This window comes from Colletes gigas, unplaced genomic scaffold, assembly GCF_013123115.1.
Source record: "Colletes gigas isolate AHSC1104 unplaced genomic scaffold, ASM1312311v1 Colletes_gigas_Sc00012, whole genome shotgun sequence".
Taxonomy (NCBI): Eukaryota; Metazoa; Arthropoda; class Insecta; order Hymenoptera; family Colletidae; genus Colletes; species Colletes gigas.
The window spans coordinates 7,978,973-8,006,896 of record NW_025106641.1 but is presented as its reverse complement, the minus strand read 5'-3'; the positions used below and the strand labels follow the sequence as shown (position 1 = coordinate 8,006,896).

General features: G+C 40.0%; 1 protein-coding gene across 6 annotated transcripts in view; it reads left to right on the top strand.

Annotated features, from left to right (window-relative positions):
• LOC122399109 overlaps positions 1-27,924 on the top strand; it is a 605,244-nt gene that overhangs the window by 346,682 nt on the left and 230,638 nt on the right. For all 6 annotated transcript variants that reach the window (XM_043399523.1, XM_043399526.1, XM_043399525.1 and 3 more), the window contains one exon: positions 5,962-6,220. In XM_043399523.1, the coding sequence (XP_043255458.1) occupies positions 5,962-6,220 (259 nt within the window). The remainder of the gene's footprint in view (positions 1-5,961; positions 6,221-27,924) is intronic.

The window sequence follows — 27,924 nt, the reverse complement described above, 5'->3', positions numbered from 1 at the left end:
CCCGGAAGACCGTAAATTTTCCAGCGACGAGCGATTCGGTGCGCGTCGAATACACAAAGCGAGATCGCGTAACAACACCCACGGCTCCTCCCGTCCCTGTCTAACTTTCTACCTCTGATTCCTCTTCCTTCCCCGGAGGGCCTCCGTTCTTTACTGCGTGCAAGTATTTTCCCGCGTCCGTTCGTCCGTCGTTTAGCGAAACGCCGCGAACAAAGCAGATTGCTCCACGGGCCGCGTTAAGTTTCGCCCCGCTCCCTCGTCCGGCAGCTTAATGACTTATCAGACGGGAAAATAGCGTGAAAGTGGATTATTCAAATTCTACATTGCGTATTACTATGCATGGAGAAATTATCAGCGGGAGTTTTCCACGCCGCCAAGAGTTTGATTACGGTTTCGACAAGGTTTTTCTTATTTCTTTTCCTCGATCGTTGTTCGCGAAATTTTGTTTCTTCGCTGCTTTCCATTTCCCGTCGAAACGAATCTCCTCGAATCTCTTCTTCGTGGCATTTCTCATAAAATTGCATTCTAAACAAGTGACCGTACTTTTGACTTTGAGAATTCAACAAATTTAAAAGTAATAAAAATAGGAACGTGGCATTTCTAATAAAATTGCATTGTAAACAAGTGACCGTACTTTTGACTTTGAGAATTCAACAAATTTAAAAGTACAAAAATACGAACTAATAAAATTGCATTGTAGACAAGTGACCGTACTTTTGACTTTGAGTCTTGACTTTTGCCTTAGTATTGGGAACAATAAATAATTTACTGACTCACCCATTAAATAAGTGCAAGTAAAGGCTATATATTATATTTTACAAATAATATCTGTCGATGAATGTTGGCTCGCTGATGCGACTGTACCAAATTTTAATGTTCGTTGAGCTTATTTACTATTTTTTCGTGTGGTAGTATCCCCCAGAACGTTCATAGAGTCTCTAATTTAGCAAACAGGCGAAATCGATTTTGTGGGGGGAGACGAAACGTGGAACCCTGTCCCGTATTTACGTTAGAGCTCAGGAAATCTGTGTTGCGGCAGTGTGCCCTCGCTATATCGATGGTCCTGTGCATCGGAAACGGGTACACAGAGGCGCGCTGGCTGCGTATCCGCATTGTTATGGCCACATTTCCGGTTGTTTGTTCTGGGAAGAGACGGGCCTGGCATCTCCTTGTCAGCCATGCGTCGTGGTTCCGTATTTCATGATACTTGGTGGCTCGTGCACTTTTCAAACTCCCGTCAACACGCTCGTAAAGCTGTCTTATCGCGCTGACAACGCGGGAAACCATCTCCGGTACATTCCGTGGAACGGAAACGTTCGACTGTTACTTGAATTTCGAGCGTCGTAAATAATCGGAGGTCGTTGGCTGGTTTGTTGGAGATACCGAATCGAAGACTGCTGATCGATGCCCTGAAAATGCTGGATCTTGCGGTTATTTTCGACTTCCTCTCGGTTATTTTACCCGGACGATCCGGAAGAACGGAATTTTTTACTTCGTCGGTGTTTCTATGGTTCGACGAGTATTTTTGTCTACGACATATAGAAATGGTGACAATTAGTTTTGAGTTGTTCTTCCCAGCGTTGTTTTAAAATTCAATAATTTTTTAAAGACTATGCCTTCTTGATTCGAATTTAAGAATCAACAATTTTGAAAAACATTATTTCGTAGTAAGCCAAGATTTCGTATCACGCGAACCGATGATTAATAGTGGTTCATGTCATGAAAACGCAATTTATGGAGGAGAAGATGGATCTTTCTCATGAACATCACTTAAAAACATTCTTTATGTTACAAACATTGAAATAAACATGAAAGATAACCGACTGAATGGTACTTCTAAAAAGGTGAATGAAAGGCATTGAAAGATATATTTTAGACATTATTTTACAAACATTTGGATTTCACGAGTGCACCCTAACCTCAATTAATTCCCTAAATTAAGATTTTACTGCATTTATTCTCATTATGCTTTCCCCGTGTGTGCTAAGTGAACATGTTCCTGGCTATTCTGAATTCTCTTTCGAGCATAAACGTGCAACCGAGAAATAATTAATTTATACTAACGCAGGCTGATAGAACACCTAAGGGTAGTCAACAAATAACGGTTGCTCCAAGAAAGAATGTTTAATTATAGAGAATTTATAATGCCCCATGTATTCCGAAAATGATATGGTTTACTCGTTGGAAGATTGATCATTTCTCATACATATTAATTAAATTTTCACTATAAGGGAAAGAAGGTTCGACAGTAATATAATAAACAATTGTGAATACATCGTACGATGCTTGACGACTGTTTATTTTAACGTGTACGGAATAAAAACGGTGCAACATGCTGGAGATTAGGGTTAAAGGTTAGAGAAGGTCCCGGTCTTCGCGTTCACGTTGTACATTATGTTAGCGTCGCAAGTCCGGCTCGTCCAAAGTTAAATCGAACTCGCGTGTGCCGGGGAAAGTAAGTTTCCAATTTGACTTTCACTCGGGGAACTCGGAAGTCCCGTGCTTCCTTTAGACAGACCAGGCGATTACCGGTAATGGATTTCCGTAGAGTCTCTGGCAACTCGGTAGCACGTCGTGGGACATCGATGTGGGTCCCGATACAAGCGGCCACGAGCTCGGTCAAGGGCGAAAATCCCGCTCAGATAAATCCACGGTGCTCCCAGGGCGCCTGAAAGAGGACCGATAAACACGCCGACGTGTCTCGCGAGCTAGCGACCTCTTACCAGACCTTTTTACGGGCCACTTTTACCGCTCGCGTATGTTTTACGACTGCTGCTTGCATTTTACACGGCACCCTTTCGTTTGACGGTTTTTTATTTACGGCTTCCTTATCGCGGACACGGTCCTCCGTTATTAAATAGGGGAACGTCGTCGAATTCGGTCCACTTTATACATTCTCAACCGTACGCGACAGCTGAAACATTGTCGAGGAATATTGGGAATGATAAATACATTGGAATAATTTGTAATTGTAATTAGGTCCGGAGAAATCCATTATTTATGCTGGCTAGTAATTACGCATCTTGTGTACAAATTTAAATTTATTTTTAATTAAATAAACAATTTACTATCCAGTTTTATCGCTGAAATTTCTTTGGGTGCATAGAGTCAAAGAAAATTGCAAAATAAACATAGAAGACAGTGAAAATTATAGTAGCTGGTATAGTCATTGGGTAGGGGATAGAATGCCCTTTAAAATGAGCGTTTGTACGAGTCGATAGCTTTATTAGTTCCGGAGATATAACGATTTTAATTTCAAGTCGATGCGGTAGCTAGTTCCGGAAATATAAAGGTCCGAAGTGTTTGTTTACATCCTTGTCAAGGCCGTTGACCGGCACGTGACTCGGAGAAAGTAGGTCACGAGTCACGTGCGAGAAAGAGAGGTCCGGCGCGACGCGTCAGACGGAGACAGAGATAGTCGAATTAAGAAAAATTATCTTTTACATAAATTACGATATCTCCGAAACGGAAAGTCCGATCGACAAAAACCAAAAGCCATTTTAAAGAGGAAGCTTCACCGCTGCCAACAGTGGTTTAATTATTAATAAAACACTAGTAGTTTCGGAACTGCACGCATCCAAAGTTTCAGTATTTTTCGCACGTTTCTAAGGCAGCGAGAGTGTGGATAGTGGAATGTAAAAAATACCTCTTTACATAAATTACGATATCTCGAAAACGGAAAGTCCGATCGTCAAAAACCAAAAGCCATTTTAAAGGTTAGGCCTTTACGCTCCTTACAGCGGTCCAATTATGGGGGAAAGTGTAGTAGTTTCAGAATTGCACTCATGTAAAGTTTGTCTATTTTTAATACGCATTATGAGACAGTGGAAACAGAAGATTCTCTCCTTTCACCTTTGCTATAGTATATTTCCTATTTATTATTTATCTATTTATGTTAGAAATTCTAAAAGAAATTTTGAAAACAGTTATTTAACCGGTCGTGGTAGATTTAGTGTTAAGATTAACAAGCATGGAAAATAAATATACCATTATTTAAAATAGTGTAATTGAATTTTTCAAACACACAGTTTACAACACTGATGGTTTAAATAATTGTTATGTTTTGTGTTTAATCTGAACATCTATAATATTTATATAACAAGAATGATATATCGTTGCATCAAATTAATAATTGAATGTTTTTAGGTATTCCAACTATCACCATTCTAGACTGTGAAAGTTGCATGAATACCTGTTGGATACTGATATAATTTTGACAATTGATGTTTGTATACATCAAAATTACTAATTAATTCATAATCGAAAATTATGGTCAGGCGAGGCACCTTCATCGGGTATAGCAATACGTGCATCAGTGTATTAAATTTCCTATTTGTCGGTCGAGTTAATCATTTCTAATACATGAGAAATAATTTCTCCAATAATAGTGGTAATTCACACCATGTTTGTAATTCATTAGCATGTTTGTTATTAGATAGAACTATCTAATATTGTATTTTTAACAGTGTTTTTCGTTCAAATAGCAATTTTATTCGTCAATATCTATTTCGTGTTACAAGTTTCAAATAGCTGTGCGAAAAATTCAGGAAAAACCTGCTACTAATTTATTTTCTTTAACATTGCATGCAATTTCGAGGAATAACTCCTTAATATAATAACTTAGAATTAATATGAAGGATCTCTTTGAAAACCAATAAGTATCGAATTTTTAAAATTTTAGCCAAATAGCCAATGCACAAACTAATAATTTTATTTTTTTTTAAATAATAATTAGTTATATATCTCGTATGAATTTTTGACGAATCACGGTTTGTAGTTTGCGGTTCCTGGTTTACAAATAAATAAACAAATGATCAAATTTGTCGAAGTTATCGTCGTAGCAGCGTATATTGCCCTTTCTTCCGCTTTCCTCGACGAAGAGCACGTCGGCCCTTTATTTTAACGCTGGGTAATACCGTTTTTAGGAAGGGGCAGAGCGTTTGACGGTGAATCGAGTACCGGTACATCGAAATCCTTTTTCGACGCGATTCAGCAAATATTGACGTTCGCGAATTGAAATTTGCATGGACGGTGAAATTGGCAAAAAATTTCTGCTCGTAAAGGATCGTTCGACGGCGATACGCAACGCGCAGCAAGAAATGAAAACCCAACGAGTCGCGTGACGAAAAGGGACGACGTACCCCTCCGGGGAATATGGCGACCCGTCGAGAGAAAACTGACCTCTTAAAATTTTATATTACACGTTTCATGGGTCGGGACGGTATCCTCGAACGTCTCTGTTTCCCAAACCCAGTTGTAAATCGAGCCGAAAAGGAAACGCGAGTTTTCCGTATCGCGTTAAAGTAGCGTGAAAATCCACAGCCATGCGTGAATCTAGTTTCAGAGTTTATTTCGTTTCTATATTTCAAAACAAAGTTCGATACCTGTGACGACATAGCGGTTCCAGGATAGCTTGACCTCCTTAAACTAACGCACCACGAACATCCAAATTGCTCGGACACTAAACCCGCAGATACTGACACGTGACGTTTACACAGGAAACTGACAGTTCCAGTTGCTAGTATTATGCATAGGTTCGGTATAATTAGAATGGGGGAATTGTTAAATAAATTATCCCTCTAGAGAAGAACGGTCTTCCTGTGGCTCTTGAAACATCGTTCCAATCGTTGCTCGAAGTACTTAAGGATTTCTAAAATTACCTTAATTCGCTCTTTAAGTGGCTCTAAAAATGTGACGAAACAAATGACAGTAATTTCTCCGAGCTTCTCTATGTCCTTCATGGGCCAAAACTGACCCTTAAAGCTCGAGTAACGCACTTGCATGTAATCGTATATAATAATGGAAACACGATAGACAAATGAGAGTAATATCTCCGAGTTTTTAAACCTCAAATCTCGATGTCTCTCGCGGGTCAAAATTGACCCTTAAAGTTCGAATAATATATGTTTTAGTTTTTAAAAATCGAGGACTGATTTTGAATGGATTTTGGTTGTTTTTCAGGGTCCGGTCGGGGAAGTGGGCGGCGTCAGGCTGCCGCTGCAGTCATTACATGGGTACGGATCTGTGTTCATGTACTCGGCGTCGACGAGTCCCGGGGGTGGGGGTGGTCAGGGTGGCGGAGGCGGAGGTGAAGTCACCCTCCGCCTCCGCGAACCCGAGGACATTCCCGAAGAAGTTCTTGCACGCCTCGAGGATACCGCCACCCTCTCCATCTCCCTTCAAGGCGATGCAGTTCTGAGGCTAGGGGCGGCTGGCACAGGTAAGTCCTACAAAGGTGTTACTTCGTCTTTACTTTGGCGGGCCGTGGCTCGACCGCGGAATGAAATTGAACGCCCCGAATGGCCGAATCTCTGCTCGGTCCAGTTGCTCGAGACGATTTCGATTACTGCCGTTAACATCGAAAGTTCTTGCACGAGAGCCTCCTCTCCGCGAATTAAATCGCGAATTATACCAGAGTGGATTCGATGATCAAATATTGCTGACGTGAAAAGCCAATTTTTAAATATTGTATATCACTCGAGAGCATCTTTTTGTTTCGATTGTTGAGATTCTCGAAAATGACGGGTGAAAATGATTACTTTATCTCTGAAGAAACCTCGTTTCTTTTGCTGTGCGTATTTGGATCAATCAGTACTTATAGTTATGTATAATTATTTTTAGCCAGGTGTTTCGCAAGTAATGTAGGTTCAATCGAATCTCGTGTCCACGAGAATGATAAATTGGTTTGCAATAATATTGAACGAAATTTTGCAACGAACGTAACGCGGCTACCATACAAATTTTGATACTGTGCATGAAGAACTTGTTTCAACAAGCAGTAAATCCACTTAAGTCCTCCAACTATGGAGTATAGAGCTTTTACCGGCGAAATTAGTATGCTGTTTGAAATTCTCGTACATTTTAGTATGGCTTTCCACAAATTCCATAGCGGAAATACATTAACCATAGCAATCCTAATAATCTGCTGCCTGAGACGCGCAAAAATCGAATATCAATTTTCGATTCAGTTTCTTTCGAACTTCACAGAAATTATTCCCCGCGAGAAATAAAACTAAAATGTCACTTTGAATAATAATAGCAAATTTAATTATTTAATAAAATACTTTTCTTCATTATTTTGTCGATTATAAACACCGCATTTTAAATTTCGACGTTTCGAACCTACTGGTCCACAAATTGGATCTCCTTTTTGTATTTTTTCGCGCGCGTATTATAATACTAACAACATTTAACCATCGCAAAAAATGCTCCCGCTCCGCAAAATTAACGACTCCACTTACCGCATTGTTTTGGATTTTAATTAATTCTTTTGCTCGAACAGGGCTGTCACTCTCAGCCGAAACTCTGCCTCTGTGTTTCTGAAATAAACACTTTGTCTTACGAAATTCCTTTATTCGTCGAGATTATCAAGAACAAAGAATTAGAAACTTCGTGCTTCGCGGCGATAACATTTCGTTACGTATTTCACTTTCAAGGAACAGCTCGTTTCGGTTCGTTGATATATAACCTTTCCTAAATTATTATCATTATTTGGAAAATCTCGATCGTAATTGGAGGGGTTTTCGGCCAGACTCGCGCAGGCAAATTTATTCGTCGAGATTATTAAGAACAAAAAATTACAAAATTCATGCTTCGTGGTAACAATATTTCGTTGCATATTTCACTTTTGAGGAACAGTTCGTTTCGGTTCGTTGATACATAACCTTTCCTAAATTATTATTATTATTTGGAAAGTCCCGTTCGTAATTGGAGGGGTTTTCGACCAGACCCCGCGCAATCAAATTAAAAAAGAGTTTCGCGGTCGACGAATCCGAAGTCACGAAACCGCCGGGACGATAAATAATTGGCTTATACGGGGCATAAATTTTATCGGGGTCACAGCCTCCGCGAAACTTAACCCTGAATTTATTATAATGGGGATCGTCCCCTCGTATTTTTGGGATCGCAATTAATTTCCTCGTTTTCGAAGTCCGCGCGCGTGGCTACGGCTAGATTAGCCGCCGCATGCGTGGCCTAATACAGAATTATTTTACTGAAATACGCTGATCCCTGCTCTGCATTATCGCGGATACTTTTACAGGAAGTATTTTTCGCTGATAAGCCGGCCATTTATTTCGTTTTATCGGCGACGATGGAAATGGGGCGTAAATTAACGTTGTCGCGGAGCTCAGGAGTGTGCGGAATCGAAGATTGCGTTAAGCCCCCGTGAAGATCCTGGATCCAGTTACCCACAGAATTTTATTTACCCTGCGTTACGTTAAACCAGGAATTAAACTCTTAAAACCTTCAATTATTTACGAAAACTTACAGAAAATTCTTATTAAATTTCAAATAAATGAACTTTCATATTTTCTAGGCAAAAGGTTCTAGTCAAACGAGCAACTTAATTCTTCAATTATTTAAAATTATTAAAAATGTATCGTTCAACGATGCCATTTCTAGGGCCAAAAATTTAATTAGAAAATTTCGTAACGTGCTATTTCGTGGTGCAGTGTCCTTCGAATTCGTAAAATTGAAATGCTTACGATTATTTGCGAAATCTTGCGAAAAAAATACATTAAAAAAGCGGAACGATTTGAAAACATGAACTGTGCTTTTCCGGTAACGATCCAATCGACCATCCTCGTTCGACCCTTCTGTCCAGAATCGATTGCATTAACGATTAACTCCGGAAAGAAATAGAGGCGTAGCATCTATCGTATCGGTTTCTCGGAACTTCCAGATTGCTTCGGTTTCGTGCATTTCCATCGAAGTTAAACGTCTACTTTCGTTGGCTGGTGGATGTTGATCTCGATAAATCGTTTTAAGCGCGGGAAAATAAAAGTTTCCTCGTTTTTCGAGCGTCTCTCCGGGCGGAATTCGTGATTCGTTTATTCGAGGGAAGTTTCTCCTAGTCGACGATCATCTTTCGATCGGTGCAAAAATTCAATACGTTGTTAAATTTCTAAGTATTGTAAACAAATCACTCTATGGTGAAATTCGTCGATTATTTATTATATTATACATTTTTGTTTGTTGAGGTAGAAATCAGTGCTTGTAGATAAACGATATATAATACAAAAATACTTCTGTAACAAAATAAAATTGATACTGAGACTTACAGTTCAATTATAAATTAAGTGAGTAGTCTTACATCTGAAACATTTTCACAAAGTATACATTCGTTTAAATAATTGTCTTCGACTGAAATAGTAGTTCTTATTTTTAAATCGAGACACTTGTATTCACTATTTACCATTTCTTGCGCCATTTATAATACTAAATAAGACGACACGGGAAGCAATAATCTTTTTACGCGACGCTCGTAACTATCGTGCAGAAATTGCGAAGCTCGCGCCAGAGGCAGGAAGAAAGGAGAATATTCGAATAATCGACGTTCGTCGGTGCTTGCACAGCGGTAACGCGAGAAGTTATTCAATTATTCAGAAAAATTCGTACGATGGTTTCCTCTGGCGGTTGGCGCTCAAACAGGTAGCGTTCGACCTGTGGACCATCGGAGCGTAAAAAGGGGGAGAGGGGGGGATCGTCGGAGCCGTAAAGCATCTCACAAACATCCCAGATTACCGGTATGAAATGCTAAATCCATACCTGGACGATTCCCACTCCTGTGAGCGTTGAACCGCTCCCCAGCGAGCAGATTATCGCGAAAGTTTTGACGCCAGACGGGGCACAAAAGAATCAAAGCGACGGGATAGAAGAGGCCTGAAAAGCGGCTCGGTTCGGGGTCGCGTTTGAAGTAGCATTTCCTTGGCACAAACGACCCTCTTAATCAATTGCTAGCACCTTTATCGTGGCTCTCGAGGCGCCCACGCCCCCCACTCGCCAGAAGCGTAAAGCCCCGGTAACAAGCCGCGGCTTCGATAAATCTCGCTCTTTCTTTCTCCTCCTTCTTCGCCCACTGCTGGACGAAAGTAATTTTTGGCCACCGTCGCGGAATTTTTCGATCTCGATTTATTAAAGGACAATTTATAAAACCAAATGATCGCGATACACGTTCAAAGTTGACCATTCCGTTAGCGTTTTACGAGTTGACTTTATATTCTTCATAGGAAACTCATAAAGCAATTTCCACGATGTGTTTTACAAGTAGAAGTAAGACTAATTGTTAAGAAGTTATAACGAAAATATGAACTGTGAACTGTGCAAGACGAGATGTAGTGTCGATGTTAAGTAATATAATAAAATGTTGAGTCTCTATGATGGGAAGTCGTACACTGTACTACGAACGTAATTTTAGTTTCATTATGAACGAATTAAAGTGTTCAAAATGCCAAAATGGGGCACTCTGAAAAAAAAAGTTTACAATACAGAAATACGTTCAAGAGATGAATTAATTGCAAAGATCAACAATAAATTCAATAGTACGTTGATGCCAAAAGTGTCTTAATATTCAATAGCATTTACATCACGTTTCATATTTTTTTCATAACTTCTTAACAAAGCATTCATGAATCTTTTGTTACATAACACTTTAGTCTTATTTCTACTTATAAAACACACTGTTATTTGGTCAAAGTACGTAGATACACGTCAATAATAATGTTTAGATGTATGTAAACAAGCAGAAGCGTGGGACTAAAATATTCCAATCTCTTATTTTCAAAAAGATTTTAACGCGAGTAGAAACAGAAGCTTGTTTTAGATTTTCACGCCTCTTCTCGGTGTACCGTGGTTACTTGGACACACTGTATTCGTGGAATCGATGCCAGGGTTCGATCCTGGCCGAGCACGTCGGGGGGATGAAAACTTATGAAAATCCGGGATTTATCGCGGGGCATGTGCGAGAACGAGCCGCCTTCGTGGCTCTGACAAATCGTCCGGAAGTTAACGTTCGATCGTTTTCGAATCCTTTTTCTCAGCGGCGAAGGATCTGGTTCTGGCGACCAGATGGCCGGCGAACGCCCGCTAAAAGTTTTAATCAGTTCGCCGTTTTCGGCGACCCGGGCTCCTCTCCATTGAACAGTTTCGACAGGGCTCGAGCTCGTTTCTGCGTGTTGTTTTCCCGGGGAAATGTGAAAATGGACGAACTTTGCCCGATTTCGTGCGCAGTGCTGTTCTGAGAACAACATCGGGGAAGTTCCTTCGTCGAAGAAAAATTTATATTCCTTAAGAATTGGAAAGAAATTTAATACCGAACTCGTGGAACACTAGGTGGAATATTTGGACTATTTTTGTCCAACTTTATCTTACACTGTTATGAAATTGCATCTCGTTTTGGCAAATAATTATTTGCAACGTGAATTTATTCGTTTGCAATCGTGTGTGTTATTACGTGTATCGATAATTGCGACAGTAATTAGAAACATTGAATCTCTCGCTTATTCTATGTCAATCTACGTTATACTGAAAAGTTACTGATTTAAACCTCCTCCATAATCATTGACATAAACGACGATGTAAAGAGAGACGAAACAGCAATCCTTGATGGGCGGTAGTGAAACATCGAGCGACAGTAGTACAGGTACATTCATGGTCAGCCAACTCGAAGCGAGAGGAGACTCGGAAACGAAGTGTAAAAATTGCTCGACTGATTTCCGAAGTGAAAGCGCGACGTTTATTTCTCTGGATCGGAAATTCGAAACAGGCCAACCTTAACCTGAGAGAGTATATTTTAAAACTCCCACAAAAAAATCAAGTACAAACTACTTGCTACCAGAAGGTTGTACATTAAAAGATTAATTTATTTTTCAAATGGATTCTCCTTATCCCTCTATTCGTTCGTTATAATTTGTATAGGTGCTTGTAAAACTTCTGTTTACTAAATTTTATCAATTTACGAGAATGCAAGTAGAAAAATAGATAATAAACGAAACCTTAGTCTTTGGTGTCTGACTCTAAAATATTAAATATAAATATATTAATAGCTACGAACAACCATCGATATTTTTAATACCAAGAGCAGTTGTATACGATCAATTGTCGTCAGATGATCGCAGTAGTCGGTGTACGTTTATGGCCAGCCAGTCAGACGCGAGCAAAGTCGTCGTGTAGGTTTCCAGTCCCCCAAAATTGGAAATTCTGCCGCGTTTTTTGAATTCGAAATTTCCGCGAGACCCCCGGAAATCGACGCCCCCGTCGCGTTTTGCCCCGAACAATCATGCGTTTATGTAAACTCTTTGGAAGAATAATGAAAACAACCGTAAATTCATTGCGTCGCGGTCGGGGCGCGGAACGGCGGATTACGTCTCTCAAATTAATTTCATTAACGTTTGAACAGCAAGGTAAATACTCAAATATATTTCAATCAGACGCGGACCATAATTACGCGAATTCATTAGTCGCGTATTACTTTAAACATTTATAACGCGGCTCGGAAATAATTGATTGGTATTCTGCGACGATAATTACGTGCCGGTTTGATTTAACGCGTTATTCGCTGCGCGATGATATTCCATTACTGTTAGGGAAATGGCGTGCGAGATCCGTCATATCCGAAACGAATATTATCCGCGGCAGGATTTTACGTCGATGGCGTAAAAAATGGCGGCGTTTCGATATTTGCATGAAGACGAGTTGAATCTCTGTTGTTGAGAAATTAAGGAGCAGAAAGGCTCATTCTCGAAACTACTGTAAAATATGAAAAAACCATTTGAACTGAATTTAATAAAAGCAGATGTACTAAAAACAAAAGTTACACTGTAGATCGTTTTTCCATATTACATTTGGTAGATCTTCCCAAACGATTCTTCGAGAATACCTTGATGAAATTAATACCGTGGTTATGCACAACGTTTTCTGAATCCGATGAATTTAAAAACTCAGCTATCGAGCTTTCGAAGTTCGTAACCGAGGCGCCCAAACTACTAGAACTCTGTCCAACATTGAACCAACCAAACTCTCGAACTCGACGAGCTTACTTTCTGTTAATTATCCGTAGTTGAATTTCTTCTTTCGGATCGATATCCGAAGACACTTACACGACCAATGCCTTTTCGAAGGACCTTTTCAGGGAACCAAACAAGCAATTCTGCATCGAAACTTCATTAGAAATTCGACAGAAATTGTGTCGTTGATTATTTATTTATTATATTATATACTTCTGTTAAGGTAGAGATCTATATAAACTATATACATATAATATAGAAATACACATAGAATAAAATAAAATTGATACTGAGACCTATAGTAGTCTTAAACTTGGAACACTTGAATATACTTCCGTTTAAATAATTCTCTTCGAGTGAACTGGTTTTAAGGCGACATATCGGAAGATTCTACAACGCGAATAACTTCGAATAACATATCCCTTGGATAAATAAATGTTCAGGGTAAAAATGGTACACAATTTTCTGGGACCGCGTGACTAAATACGCAAAGTTTCAAAGGGCTGTTGTCAATACTGTAGCAGTAAAAAAATTCCGAAAGTTCCTTTTGGAGGGTTCTACGTGACACTTTCAATTTTGCCGCAAAGGCATCGTTAGCGAGACCCAGGGCGCTAAAATCACGCGTACGCCGGGCGACGCCGGGAACGTCGGAACGCGTGTAATGCCAGCTGCCGCGTGGTAATGCCATAAACCGGAAAAGAATGAAACTAGGCGCAATAAAGGCGGCCGGGAATACTCGTCGCGCGGGGCAATAAGTCTGAAATATGCCAGCGTTTTATTCTCGCCGCGCGAATACCTGCGACCGGGCTGAGAAAGGGGTTGGGCGAGCACGAGGGTTCGGGGGTGGGCGAGGGTGGATATAGCATTGGAAAAAAATGTCTGCGGTGCTCGTGGTTTACACGACGAACACCGGGGCTCTGCACGCAAACAATTCTCGCGGAGCATGCGCCACGCGAATACTAGTACGGAGTAAGAGAAAAGGGCCACACAGAGGGGGGTGTTTTAGGGGGTGATGCACACACGACGGGAACCCAGCCGGTGAGTGGCGGAGAAAAACGAGGGGCTGGCGGGGGTGTGTACACTCGCGAGACTCGGGCGGAAAACTTTGCGGGCAGAGCAATTCTCGTTATAACTTCGGCCCTGCGGAAACTTAAACTGCTGCCAGCCGAACATGCAGAAGTTTCAGCCGTTTTCCTGCTCGGGACAATCGTCCTTTCCTTGCTCGGCTGTCCTTTCAGGTAGATAGCGGTCGCGAAGGTGAGAGAACGATCCCCGTTTTTTGCTCCGTCCCCACTGAGGAAGAATTTTTTCGAAAACGACTTTACCAAATTGGATTAAAATTTGGTTCCTTGATTACGCGAAACGCTGTGTCCTTTGTGTGTAATTTAATAATTTTTTACGGATTCGGAAAACATTCTTTTGATCTTTGAACTCTCAAACGATGGGCCACGTATGATTCTTAAAATGAACCTTGGACGTGATTCGTATATTGAACATTCCTATCCCTCAATGATATCGCTGTGTATAAACGTCTGCTGGAGTAAAATTTGCCAACCCTATTCATTCTAACATGTTCACTGTCCATGACCCGTATATGGGTCATATCACCGAGCTATTGGATACGCCACTGAGAAACCGGACAGTGATCGTGTTAAGAATCATTGTTGTGAAGGTTTCGATACAAGATTTTACGTTGAACTTCAATTTTGATAATAGTAAAATTTAGTATGCATAATAGATAGTTCATGATCATTATTCTGAAACATATTTAAAATGTACAGTTTAGTAATTTAGTACCGTTTCATGCTTCTAAATGTGAATAATGTCTTTAAAGTAACAATATCAACGTTAAGGGTCACAAATTTTTTAATCAATCACCTAATATGTTAAAAAAAGAGATGCATATCTCATGCCTCAATTTTCAATGATTCCTTATATTTTCTCAAAAATCGTCTTGCGTTCGAGAAAGTCTCTAATCATCGTCGTCTACGAGGAGGTATTTCCGCGCAAGCGCCTAGCATGAGTTCGCGACACAGCTCATTTCCGCAGCAAATCAAGTGTTATTTATTGACAACATTTGCTACAATTTGACACTGAGTAGGGATCAAAGCTTCCCGCACAGAGAACGTCGTCGCTTCAAAGCTAGCCTCGTGCAAAGTGTAGCGGGGTCCATGGAATGGTTGACCTGAAACAAATTATGCACATATAGGTATCTATTCCGCAGCCATGAAAGGAAATTTTCAAATTTAGTTTCCTCTTTTTTTCTCTTTATTAAAACTTAGAATTGTGTTTCGCGACCTAGAATCTTAATATTTTCCCTAACGATAATTTTTGTTCGTGCAGCGCGCACGTGAATATTCGTACCTTCGAGCCGCGTTTTCCGTGGCATTCGCCCGTGAAAGAAAAATGTAAAACCACAAAGTTAATATGGCTCGAAGTTTCCGCCGGCCCTGTGAGAAATTCTGAAAATACCCTTTCGTTTTCTCCAATTTACTCTGAAATTACAGAAATGAAATTTACGTTTCGTCAGCTGGTTCTACGCGGAGCATTCTTTTACGTTTCTTTGGGGGGCATTCGTATTCTAGATTATTTTTCAATAAAAATTCTCCATGGCATCGAGATTTCATAACAATACGTATTAATATTGTAATTCAAAACATCTTTAGTTTCAAATTGCGTTTCAGTTTACCCATTCCTTCATTCGACGATCATTTTGCAATTCCCTGATCAAAACATAGATCTCGTCGACAGTTACACATGTTTAGACAAATAATTTAACGTACGTGTTGACACTATGAATTGAAACGATAGTTGTACCCAGCTGTCGTTTATTATGTCACGGTGAATATGGCTGTTTCACTGATTACGTACAATTATGTACTTGCAATTGTATACCTCCACTTGTTCCATCAGCGAATGCTGCTTTAAATGCTCGTTAGTTTGTAAAACAATTACATTTGCTAATGATCATGCACCCTCTCCTGTGTTCGATTCATTTTGCTAATTGAGTTCAGTAGAATCGTTTTTATATTTATTTTGTTCCCAGAATCATGTAATTCTATATTACAAAATTTTGAAACATACAAACCGAACCAACAAGAAATGAAAGTGCATTTTCAATATTACGTTTTGAGTTTGCAAATAACTTTTTACACACGTAAGTTTAACACCAACGGTTCATATTTTTTCTAAATTATTTCATAAACAAAACTCAATGTTTTCACCAAGTTACCCAAAACATTCACTGTAATTTCCAAGAACAACGATTTTTCTCTAACTCGATGGAAAAGAACAGTGACGGGGGCAGAGTTCAGTCTTAAATCGAGGGACTACTTGTTCGCGCAACCTTGAATCGCCCAGCGACGATCCCGTTCAATAAGTTTCCCCAAAATCGATACACTTCTGGGAACCGAGTGGTCGATAAAACGGTCGAACTCGTATTACACGGCCGCAGCATTAAAAGACCCAGGGCGAGACCGTCGTAATTCGAGGGGCTTATCTGAAATTTCGAGCCGGTGCTCGTTATCCGTATCTCTCGTTCCCCTTATCTGCCTCGAGATAACGGTTAATAGGTCGGCTCCGGGGGGGGGGAAACGCCGTACTTTTTCTTCGAACTGTAATCACTGATCGAATCTTAATCCCGTGTGCACACACGTCCCGGCAGGCACCGGGAGACGCTCACGGAATTCCTGTAGCAGTTATCCCCCGCGTCACGTATGTAAGAGGGAGTTAAAGGACACGTAGCAGCCGTGGCGCGTAGTACGAAGTTTCCGCCATCCGCGCGGTCCAAAGGCGCTGTGCACGTGCACTGTTCGGGTTCCCGGTTGGCTATCGGGCGTAGGAAATCGTGGGAGCAGCCCAGGGAACGTCGACGCTGAAGATTTAAGCGAGAGACCCCCCCACGAGCTTAGCGAACACGTGCTAGAAAGCGCACCACTCGCTTCGTTAAAGCTATTCAACGCGCGCGCGATCTCGTTGTCGCTGACTCGTTTCTAAACGCCCGGGTAAAAGCACGGAAGCTCCTTTTTCTCGCCCCCGTTGTCGCGGACTTCGTCGTGATCACGTTTGGACAGTGTCCCGCGACCTCGACGTAGATTGGACGGTCTTGTTCGTTTTAATCGAACAGCTTTCTCGTCGAGAGCAAGCAATAGTCGAACAACGATCTCGTCGCGACATCTTTAAACGACGTGTCCTTCGAAAGGATCGTTCTACCCTTCCTTTGTTTCTAGCTGAATGGCTAGAAATGGTAGAACGATTTTTTTTTTTTTTTTTTTTTTGCTGGTGATATTCTGATTTTTGGTAAATGTCACTTCGAGTTTTCTGGAACGAGCAATAGTAGGTTGGTTGTTGAAATGTTTTAATATCATTGTGGTGGATCGTGGTACGAATATTTGCAATACGATGAAGCTTTGTATATTAAAATACATACTGCTCTATATTTGCAGAATACGATAACGATTCGGTGTTTTGTGAAATTTATTTTTTGTTTTGTGTCTGAATGATTTTGGGAGAAATATTGGAACAGTTGTGTTTTTTTTTTTATCTGTGATATTTCGATTCTTGTAAAATAAATTGTTTGTTGAAATTTTTAATATCATTGTGATGGAACATGGTACTGTTTGTAGAATGATGCAGATTCTCTGTTTCCTTTACATTTTTTATATATATTAATTTACATCTGAACTCAGTATATTAAACTATATGTTTCACATTTTTAGAATGCGTTAACGACTCGGTGGTTTGGGATTCGCCATTAAATTTTTGTCCCACTCTCAAAATTAATAAGAATTCTCTGTTTTGACTAGCATGCTTGTATACAGTGAGTATACACTTGAAGAATAGAATAAACTTTGCATCTCGTACTCGGTGTTGTAATATTAAAACTTTGATACGTCATAAGCTAGAAATGTTAGCGATTATTTATGCATCGAATAGTTTCCGAGTGCATTTACGAGACGTATCGTTAGTTGAACCGGAAAGGGGCAAAAAATGGTACTAATCCTCGAATGAATAGACGGCATTTATTATTACAGTAATATAACTATACTATCGTGTACCGTACGTATGCGCCATATCCACGCTCCGAGTCGTAATTTCATAGTAATAAAACTGTTATCGTTAGATGAAGATCTAGTTTCTTTTCGGTATTATATATTGTTCGAATTAACCTATAAAGGTAAGTCGTAAAATAGCTGCCGTTACGAAAGGGATAGAAACGGATTTAAAGCGAAAGATAAACGTTATAAAATTTGACCTACTAAAATGGCAAATGTTTGCCCGCGAGAATGAAATTTTTAAACACACCAAACGAACTCGATTTATTGGCGGTTGCGTACGAAAAATCGTCGAATCGCTAAATTCCGTACGCCGTTGTTCGTTAGAGGCATTACCGTGTCGTGTTAGTTTTTTTAATCGAACGGACACAGTCGAGTAATTTGATACGTGCGTTCTCGTATTGTCTTAATGGAAATATGTTGACTTTGAATTCGGTTGACGGGACGGAACGGTATCGTTGTTTGCTCTACCTTTATCGTGGATCTGTTTACGGGGGAGGTACAAGCTTTTAAAAAACAATCGTCCCGTCCACTGAGCTTCCATTAAAATTAAAAACGCGTACGAAAATGAATATAATATTTTGCTATTATTGCACGAATTTAAAATAAATTTATCAGACATTGGAAACACTTTCTTCAAAATTTAAAATTTCTATGAAACCTTAGATGTCTTATAATTAGGTGAGCAATTGGGCTTGTTTGAGGCAATTTTATAATATTGTAAAACTGTTTCATATGCTCCAGAAAAATTTCAAGCAAGAATAAAAACCAGTGGAATTAGTAGATGGAGATAGATTGGACAACGGAGACGGTGTCCGGATGACACGAGGCGGGGGGTGGGTTTTGCGAGAGGATAGAAATGCTCGGTGTGCCCGGCAAAATTATTGTGATACTCGACTACGCGGCAAACGGCGGCGCTTCCCCGCCATGGCCACAGACGAACCTTCGTAAATTATGAACGCTGTTTGACTTCATGCCAGCTACACCCCGTTAACGGTGACCAACCCTCCCGCGTGTTTCGCTCGCGGCTCTGCACGGGTGTGCGTACCGCGTTCGGAACAAATTTTCGCAGAACGCGTTGCTCGCAATCGCAGTTTTTAAATCTCTCAAAGGCCACCTCGAGAGGCTCTCGTTTCCAAGAAACTAATTCCTGGTACTATGGGAACCTACTCATACTTATGTATTTACAAGGACCTCCATTTTCAATTGCAATTTTTTCGATTCTTCGCCAAATCTTACTCGTTTCGTCTGTAAGATTCTGACTCGACAAGATAATTTTTAAAATGTTTTATTAATTTCATCTACTGGGCGCTAAGAAAGTTAATTTTCAAGTTGAAATGTCGAAGAAAATAAATCTCAATAGTCCTTCTCCAAATCTTAGTCGATTAATCTGTAAAATTATTTTCGTCATAACTGAACATTGTACCCCGACAAGATAATTTCTAAAATGTTTACGCATCGACTGATCACTAAAAAAATTAATTCTCGATTCTCATATCGAAGACAATAAATCTCAATAGTGCAATGGTGGAACCAACCGTCTAATAGAACAGTTACAAAGACTATAAACACGTCTGGTGGTCGAGTCCTTGCGTTGCACGAATTAAAGGAATGTTCTGTGACCCTCGAAACGGACTGGTGGATTCACCATTACCGATCCCCGGTGCGCTACGCGCATTCGATCGATTTGCCCGTGCATGCGCCACAAATGTGGCTGGCCGTGGTACGTCGAAAATAATAAAGGGCCGACAAAGCTCGCAATTTAACGGTGGATGCGTGTGCCTGTGTCGACACTCAGCTTGGCCCGAGCAGATAAAGACGACGTACTTTACGTTCGAGGATAGCTTTTAACACGAATCGTTCAGTTCCAGGTCAACTGGGAAAAGATCAAAGGGCGGACAGCCTATCGGTGGCGCGGTCGCTCCTCCAGCTAACACCGAAAAACGCCCTTTCAGCCTTCCGTTTGCATCTCGATCGCCGTCGCCGTTTATTTCGTCGAATTTTTGGTCCCGTGCTCGTCAAAGAGCACACACACCCACGCTGGAACGTTACACTTGAATCGCGGTCGAAACATTCGCGAACGTTGGAACGTTAATACCAATTAAAGGGTATCCTGGTAATTAATTATTTGTCGAAACGACGATTAGCAGAGGATCGGAATTTTTGCGATCGATTAAGGTGATCGTGCGTGTTTACGCGTTGCGAGGCAATTTGGTAGATTTAAATTGATTAGCAAACAATGTCGATCTCTTCGATGCATTAATATTCCAGGCTAATCAGTACCGTATAATGAAACTCAGATTTGTTCGGGTAAATTTAGAACAGCAACTAATTGCACGAATTACTGTTCTACCACTGCTTTGTCCGCCATTTAATTCTCCTAATTCTACCGTAACGAAGCTGTACACATTTCCCATTCAACGTTGATCGTTCTCTAAATAAAATATTCTTCTTTCCTTTACAATATTTGAAAATTGCTCGCGAAGACAGGAACATTTTATTTTTGTCAACGAACAGAGATCTTCCGGGTACTGTTGGCGAAACAATTAAGTAATTGAAAATAATCTTACGCGGGAACACTCAACGGCGGCAATTCTGTTAGCACACAGGTCCCTTTATCGAGGGCAATTAATCTCGTCGCGGATGGCGGGAGAGTTTAAAAATTCTTTCAGCCGTGGATTACGTACGACAAATTACAAAAGGTGATCAGTTAACGAATGAAAAGTCGCGGAAGTTTCTTCGTAATGCGATTTCTCGGGCAAACAATAGCTGCAGTTCTGTTTCTAATTCCGGCGTACTTGAAGCGGCGCCCGTAGTCTTCAAGATTTATCGGGCAATAAATCGCAACTCGCCGGGAACGAGTTTACATGAAATTAAACCCGGCGTATTCAAGGAGAATGCACGGGTGTCCAGCCATTGTTCGCGGGCTGAGAATCCGAAATACAGCAGCGCCGATCGTGAATCGTTACTCGCGGGCGGTGCTGCGGTTTCTCCTACCTGGTGTCGCGTTTAAAAGGTCACTTTCCCTCTGGATAAATTGGCGAACAAGCGATCTTTACCCCTGATCTCGGACATTTTCGTTCGCCTCTGTTCGAAGAAACTTGGTCCCTTAACACCTTGTCTGTCGTGGTGGTAATGACTGGTACTTGAAACTTATAATGTCTTTTGAAATTGATTGCAAAGAATCTAATTTTTGTAAAATATTCAATGATGGATCAGCTGCCCTAATATGGAATACTTTTTTTTGTTGCTTGCAGAACTTTGATAGAAACTTAAATATTATGGTAATGGTCAAATTTAAAATATAATAACGGTTTGGGAAATGTTTACTTTTTTTATTGAGATCCTCATTTTTGGTAATAGGCTCATAGTGCTCGTAATATGGAATACTATGTTTTGTATACAGGGTGTTCGGCATCCCTGGGAAAAATTTTAGTGGGAGATTCTAGAGGCCAAAATAAGACGAAAATCAAGGATACTAATTTGTTGATTGAGGCTTCGTTAAAAAGTTATAGAAATATTTTCGGTAAAGAATTTTTTTTCTCGAAAGTGCGTAAGATTTCGCGGGTATGTCTATTCACCAAAAATGATTATAATTGACCCCCCGAATCACAAATAAATTTTTTAGAATGATTTACAATTTTTTATTTTTGCTGAAAAATTTAGGCACTGTCGATTTTTCTTAAATTCGTTTTTGATTTTTAATAACTTTCTTTGACGTGCTACGGAAAAGTTGCTTAGTACTTCTTTGTAGGTACCTATGAATTCTACTTCCCCCTAAAATTTCAATGAAATATATTCACTATTGTAAAAGTTATGGTCGTTTGAAAATTGGACCACTTATATGGGGTTTTTCTCCCTTTACGGTGTTAAGGAACAATTTTTCGAATATTCTTAGAATTTCTGTATATTGTTGGCTAAAATACGCGCAGTTTGCTTTTTGAAACATTAAAATCCTCCAATCCGTTCAGGAGTTATGATGTTTTAAACATATTCATGAAATTTCAGGGAAACATATCAACGTATGGTCAGACAGTAGATTTTCGGTAAGGAATTTTTTTCTCGAAAGTGCGTAGGATTTCGGGGGTATGTGTATCGACCAAAAATGATTATAATTGACCCCCGCAACTGAAAATAATTTTTTCAGAGTGATTTGAAATTTTTGAATTTTGTCGATCATTTCTGCACTTGATGAATTTTTTTCTCGAAAGTGCGTAGAATTTCGGAGGTACGTCTATTCACCAAAAATGATTGTAATTGACCCCCCGAACTAAAAATAATTTTTTTAGAGTGATTTAAAATTATTTATTTTCGTCGAAAAATTTCAGCATCTACGCCCTGTCGATTTTTCTTAAATTCGTTTGTGATTTTTAAAAGCTTTCTTTGACGTGCTACGGAAAAGTTGCTTAGTACTTCTTTGTAGGTACCCATGAACTCTACTTCCCCCTAAAATTTCAATGAAATATATTCACTATTGTAAAAGTTATGCTCGTTTGAAAATTGGACCACTTATATGGGGTTTTTCTCCCTTTACGGTGTTAAGGAACAATTTTTCGAATATTCTTAGAATTTCTGTATATTGTTGGCTAAAATACGCGTAGTTTGCTTTTTGAAACATTAAAATCCTCCAATCCGTTCAGAAGTTATGACATTTTAAAGATTCGCATGAAATTTTCCTGCCCATAAATTACATTTTCGATTAGGAATTTTTTTCTCGAAAATGGTTAGAATTTCAGGGATATGTCTATTCACCAAAAATGATTATAATTGATCCCCCGAATCAAAAATAATTTTTTTAGAACGATTTGAAATTTTTTAATTTTTTCAAAAAATTTCACACCTCGAATTTTTTTCTAGGAACTGGACCAGTAATTTCCAATGAAGTTGCTTCTCCGACATATAATTATATTAAACATATTTATATTTATAATTGAAGAATTATAATCTTGCTTTGAAATTCGGGCATATGCACGCTAATTGCAACAAATGACAGTTATAATCGATTGCATTCATCGCCAATAGATGACAAAATCATTCTTTAATATTACGGTGTTCCAAATTAGTGCAACTGACTCTACTGTCGGTTAGAAATGCTGCAAAATATGAAGTACACCGTCTGACCACCGAGTATTTCTAGTTTTTGCACCGTAGTCTGAACAAATTGCTGGCGTGTACAAATAAATTCGCTCGAAGAAGCTAGACTGGACGTTGGAGGACGCTCGCAACTATGTTTATCGTGCCCCACTGTTTGACAATCTTTAATCACACGCGCGAAGCTACGCATAATTCCGTCGAGCGTTAAAAATAGCCGCGTTCCATCGTATCAACGTTACAACGCAGATAAATACTAGCGTTTTGTTACGTTTCGAGCAGATGTGTCAACTCGGTCGTAAATTCTTCCTCGCGGATGACGTCAACCGAGGAATCGGCGCATTCTTTCGATGGTCTATTACCGAATTTAGACACGCAGAAGTTGAGAAATACACGTTCGTCTCGATTGTATTTCGCTAGCCATCGACGTTCCGTTTAAAATATCGATCTTTATTAACAGAAACTCCTCTGGTCTCGTAAAAGTAAGGACCGGAACATAAATCCCGAGAGACCAGAGCTCGTTTAATTTATTTCAAAATTTTTTTTCCCGCCCAACTCCCCGCGCTCCTTGGATATTATGGCTCGTAAATCTTGGGGGAAAAATTTCGACGTTTTATCGCGGGGAAATAAAGATTTAGCGTATCTTGCCGTAGGAAAATTCACGCGGCGTAATGTTTCGCGATCGGATACACCGATTGCGTTCTTTCTGTCTTGAAAATGTTCAAACAGTTCGAAGTACGATATTACAGAATTGATCTCTGCTCTGGCTGGTGATGAAAGAAAAAAAGCCAGCGAAACGTCGCGACGTTCCGTCGTCTTATTTGTCAGAGTGAAAAAAGAAGAAAAAAATGTGTAATCGCATGGAGCAGATTCGGCCAGGATAAGCAAGGGACGCGCGATGGGGGGAAGGGGGGACCCGACGCGAAATTAGCTCGAAACATTTTTCTGGGCATCACGCCGTAAATTAAAGTTTATACACACGGCTGAATCCGTGTTTCCCTCCCCGTGCTTTCTCCTTTCCGCTTCGACCTGTTTCGCATCGCGCCGAAACAAATTCTTCCCTTTTCTATCCCGTTCTCTCTCTCTCTCTTTCGAATTCCGCCGCGCAGCCAGCAGATTAATCCGAAAATAACAAGCTGCGTGTAAAAAGGACCCTTTCGCCCGTTGGACCGGCTCCCGTCCCTTTTTCTTCAATCCCTCCCGATTCAACGTCAGCCCGAACGTCCGTCAGTCATTCAAAGGAATCGACTGGGCTGGCCGCGCGGCCGAGCACAACGCGCCCGTTAATTACATCGAAACAAAACATGTGTATCCCGGCGTAATACCGCCCATATAATTCCGGACGCGCGTACCAACGACGAATTATTGATTTCGCAGTGTTGTTTCGTCGCCGTCGCACGTTGGGAATTCGTTTCGAGGGCGCGGCGAAAATAATTGATTGATTTCGGCGTGGCACTGCGCGTAGGAAAATTGATATAAATTATAAATAACGGGCGGACGGTGAGGGGGGAGGGTAACGAGCTTTGGTGGACGCGGCCGCCGAAGAGATTGAATATTCGATCGGGCAGAAATCGATATTTCATTTTTAATCTACTCACGCGACGATAATTCCTTCGCTCGTTCATTTTTAAACTTTCCCCCCCGGTGCGTTTCTTCCCCGTTGTTTCTGGTATTTTCCTCTTATCGTGCATTAGTTTGCTTCGCTCTGCGCTTGACAAGAAAAAATTAGTTCCACGGTGTAATGTAATATGGAGACGAACGGGATGTTTGACGCGGCGTATAATTTCAGACGAGGATTCAGCGCACGAATGGAAGAAAGTTCGTGTAAACATTTTCTGTATCCGATTTCGTTGGCGTGCACGGTGTATCCGGTCTTAGCGTTACCGGTAATAATTCTTGTTTTATATCGATTCGGAGTAACGGATTGTTTGACCTATAAATACATTTTCAATCTCTGATTTTTTGTGTTTTTACTGTTGTGACTTGGAAGCACGGAGGGATCGGGTTATAATAGTTCTTGCGATCTTTTGGGATAGTCAATTGATCGATTGATCGCTGGTTGAGGACTGACTTGTTTAACGTTAAGTCCCGTATGGATAAAACGTGATGTGCACCTGGGCGATATTTCTACCAACAAGGGCACTAAACTCCTGCGAAACGGTTGTCGTAAACATGTTTAACTCAAACTCATAAACGTAAATGCGATGTTTGTAACGTTTCACGGTTCTTTGCTCGTCCATGGGGCATACCCACATTGTACGATAGAATTTTGATAGTGCATTCTCTGGCATTCGTGAGGAAATGGTATATAAAGATATAAATGTGCGAGTCTGGAAGTGCATAATTATATGATATCCTGCTTAAATGATATTTTTTTTATGATCGATGGGTCTAAGATTTGATCAAAATTCATTTGGAACACTGTTCTAAGTAAATTGGAGAAAATTGAAGAATTCTAGTCAGCCCTTACAAAAGCTACTCGACATTATCTACACAGTTTCTAAACTTCACATAACAATTTGAACAAAGTTGATAACTTCAAATATTTCATAACTAGACTGCGGATCTTTATGTAAATTCATAATTTTATTAATAGAATTAATGAAATGGGAGCTTTGTAGAGGGTTATCTTAACACCTAAATATAATAATTCGTATGTTACTTTAAGTATTTCTCATATTTTTGCATATTAAGTGTTCTCTGTAGTTTCTTCAGAATTACAATTTTCCATAAATGCATAAACATCCACAGTCTATTCATAACATTCGTAAGAAAATGGCATATAAACACATAAATATGCAAGTCTGGAAGCGCATAATTATATGACATCACTCCTACTTAAATAATATTTTGTTATGATCGATGGGTCCTTAAGATTTGATCAAAAATCATTTGGAACATTGTTCTAAGTAAATTAGAGAAAATTAAAGAATTCTAGTCAGCTCTTATAAGTAGGAACTACTCGACATTATCTACACTGTTCCTAAACATCACACAACAATTTGAACAAATATAGACAACTTAAAACATTTCAGTAGCGCAACCAAAACAGTAAATGGTACCAAAATAACGCGAAGAATCCTGGACGAAATTACAACTGAAATAATCCACAGCAAAGGAAAGTACAATTTTCAACCTTGAAAATCTTGATTCAAAATTAAAAAAAATCGATTTAAATGAAAAGATCGTCATTTCTCTCGATCGAATGCCCCGAATGGTGCATCTCTGACGTGCCCGCAGCGTCCGTAGGTGCAGAATCGTCCATCAAGCTGCAACAAACGATTCTGCATCCTCTTGCGTTGCAACATACCCTCCCCCTGGTCTGTTCGATGTTCGCCAAAACGGTCGCGCGTATGCAGATTCGCGTGTTTCGCTTTGACGGTGCACCGTTCGAGATAGGAGCCCGCACGAGCAACACAAACGCGCCCGAAGACGTGCGAACGATTTCGTCGTGGGGGCCAAAATGGCGGGGGAGTAGGGGCCGTTTCAACGTCGACGCACCCTCTCGTCCCGTATTTGTCGCTCGTCCCGCGAGACCGGTTCGAGACCGGTTATAACCCGGGGCTCGTCGATGTAATCGGCGTTGTCCAAGTGTGTGCGTCGACTGCGGGCTCACACGTTGCCTGCATGCCCAACGGCCACAACAGATGAGCCGCGATACATATTTTCCCAAAGTTCGCGCGCGATATTGGCGCGCCATCGTAGACACCGATACTCGAGGGGAATTGAGGAACGAAAATCAAATTCTAAGATTTTTTTAATTCATTCATACGTGTTTCAAGAGATTATAGGAACATTAACGTTCTTTTTTACTAACAAACAGTAAAAATATAATTAAATAATAGATAAAGTTTATTGTGTTTTAGTGCAATGTAATGTATAGAAGTACGAAGAATGCAGTACAATGCATGTACGGGATAAAATGCATACAGAAATAACAGTTGAATAGAAATATATGTGGATATAATTGAATAATATCAAGAATACTATAGGAAAGTATATAGAATAAAATACATAGAGAAATAGTCCAGATTTTAATCTGAATCGTCATCAGTTGTGATATCATCGTCAGTTACTAGATCTTCTGAGATAAACTTATAAACCATATTAGGTAAACGAGAAACTTGTTTTTCTCTGCATACATTTTTCTCTTTTCGTTCAGAGAACTTGCTTCCAAAAGGAGGACGTTTGAGAAAATTGTTAATTATATCGATCTGTCGATGATTGGATACATTTACGCTAAAATCCTCGCTTAGAGTCCAGCGTCCCCGCTGCTTCCTCCCTGCAGGTGTGAACCCGTGCTCAGATTATCACATCAATCAGACATTAATTACATGTAATCCTTGATCTGCTTAGGTTGATGAATCCAAATAACATTGGTAGTGGTGAGCCTATTCGCGAAGGAGATTGCGTGTGTGTGTGTGTCTCGGTTTATGTGTTGGGCAAGATCACCGTTGGACCAATGTTCTGTCTTGAATTTTCTGAAATATTTGTTTGCTTTCGAGTAATTTTAACATCGTGGTGATTATTCAGGTCTTGCATTAAAACTATCAAATTTGATTTTAAACTTAACTTTATTATGGTATGGTCAGTTGACAGGCGATACTTTTTTAGCAATAGAATGGATATTATTGTCGAAAGAACACGAGTCTCGAGGCAGGGGAATTAATTCCACGTACTGCAAACTTTTGCATTAAGCGAAACCAGGTTAAAAGTCATATGAAACGGTCGATTGCGTCTGAAACGGATACTTCTGCAAAAGTGAAAAGCACTTTCCCGGAGTTTCCATCAATTTTTCAAAGTTTCTGAATCCATTGTTAGTTCAAAACCAAAGAAAAGTGGATTTCTCGAATGAATTTAACTTTTACCTTAGTTCCCGGATTCCTCTGAAGTATCCGATCGCAGAATTTATACCCGACGCTAATATTTCTCTTATTCCGTTGAAATCTCTATCTTCCTGGAACTCGTTAGAAACAATCGTGAAACGCATGCTC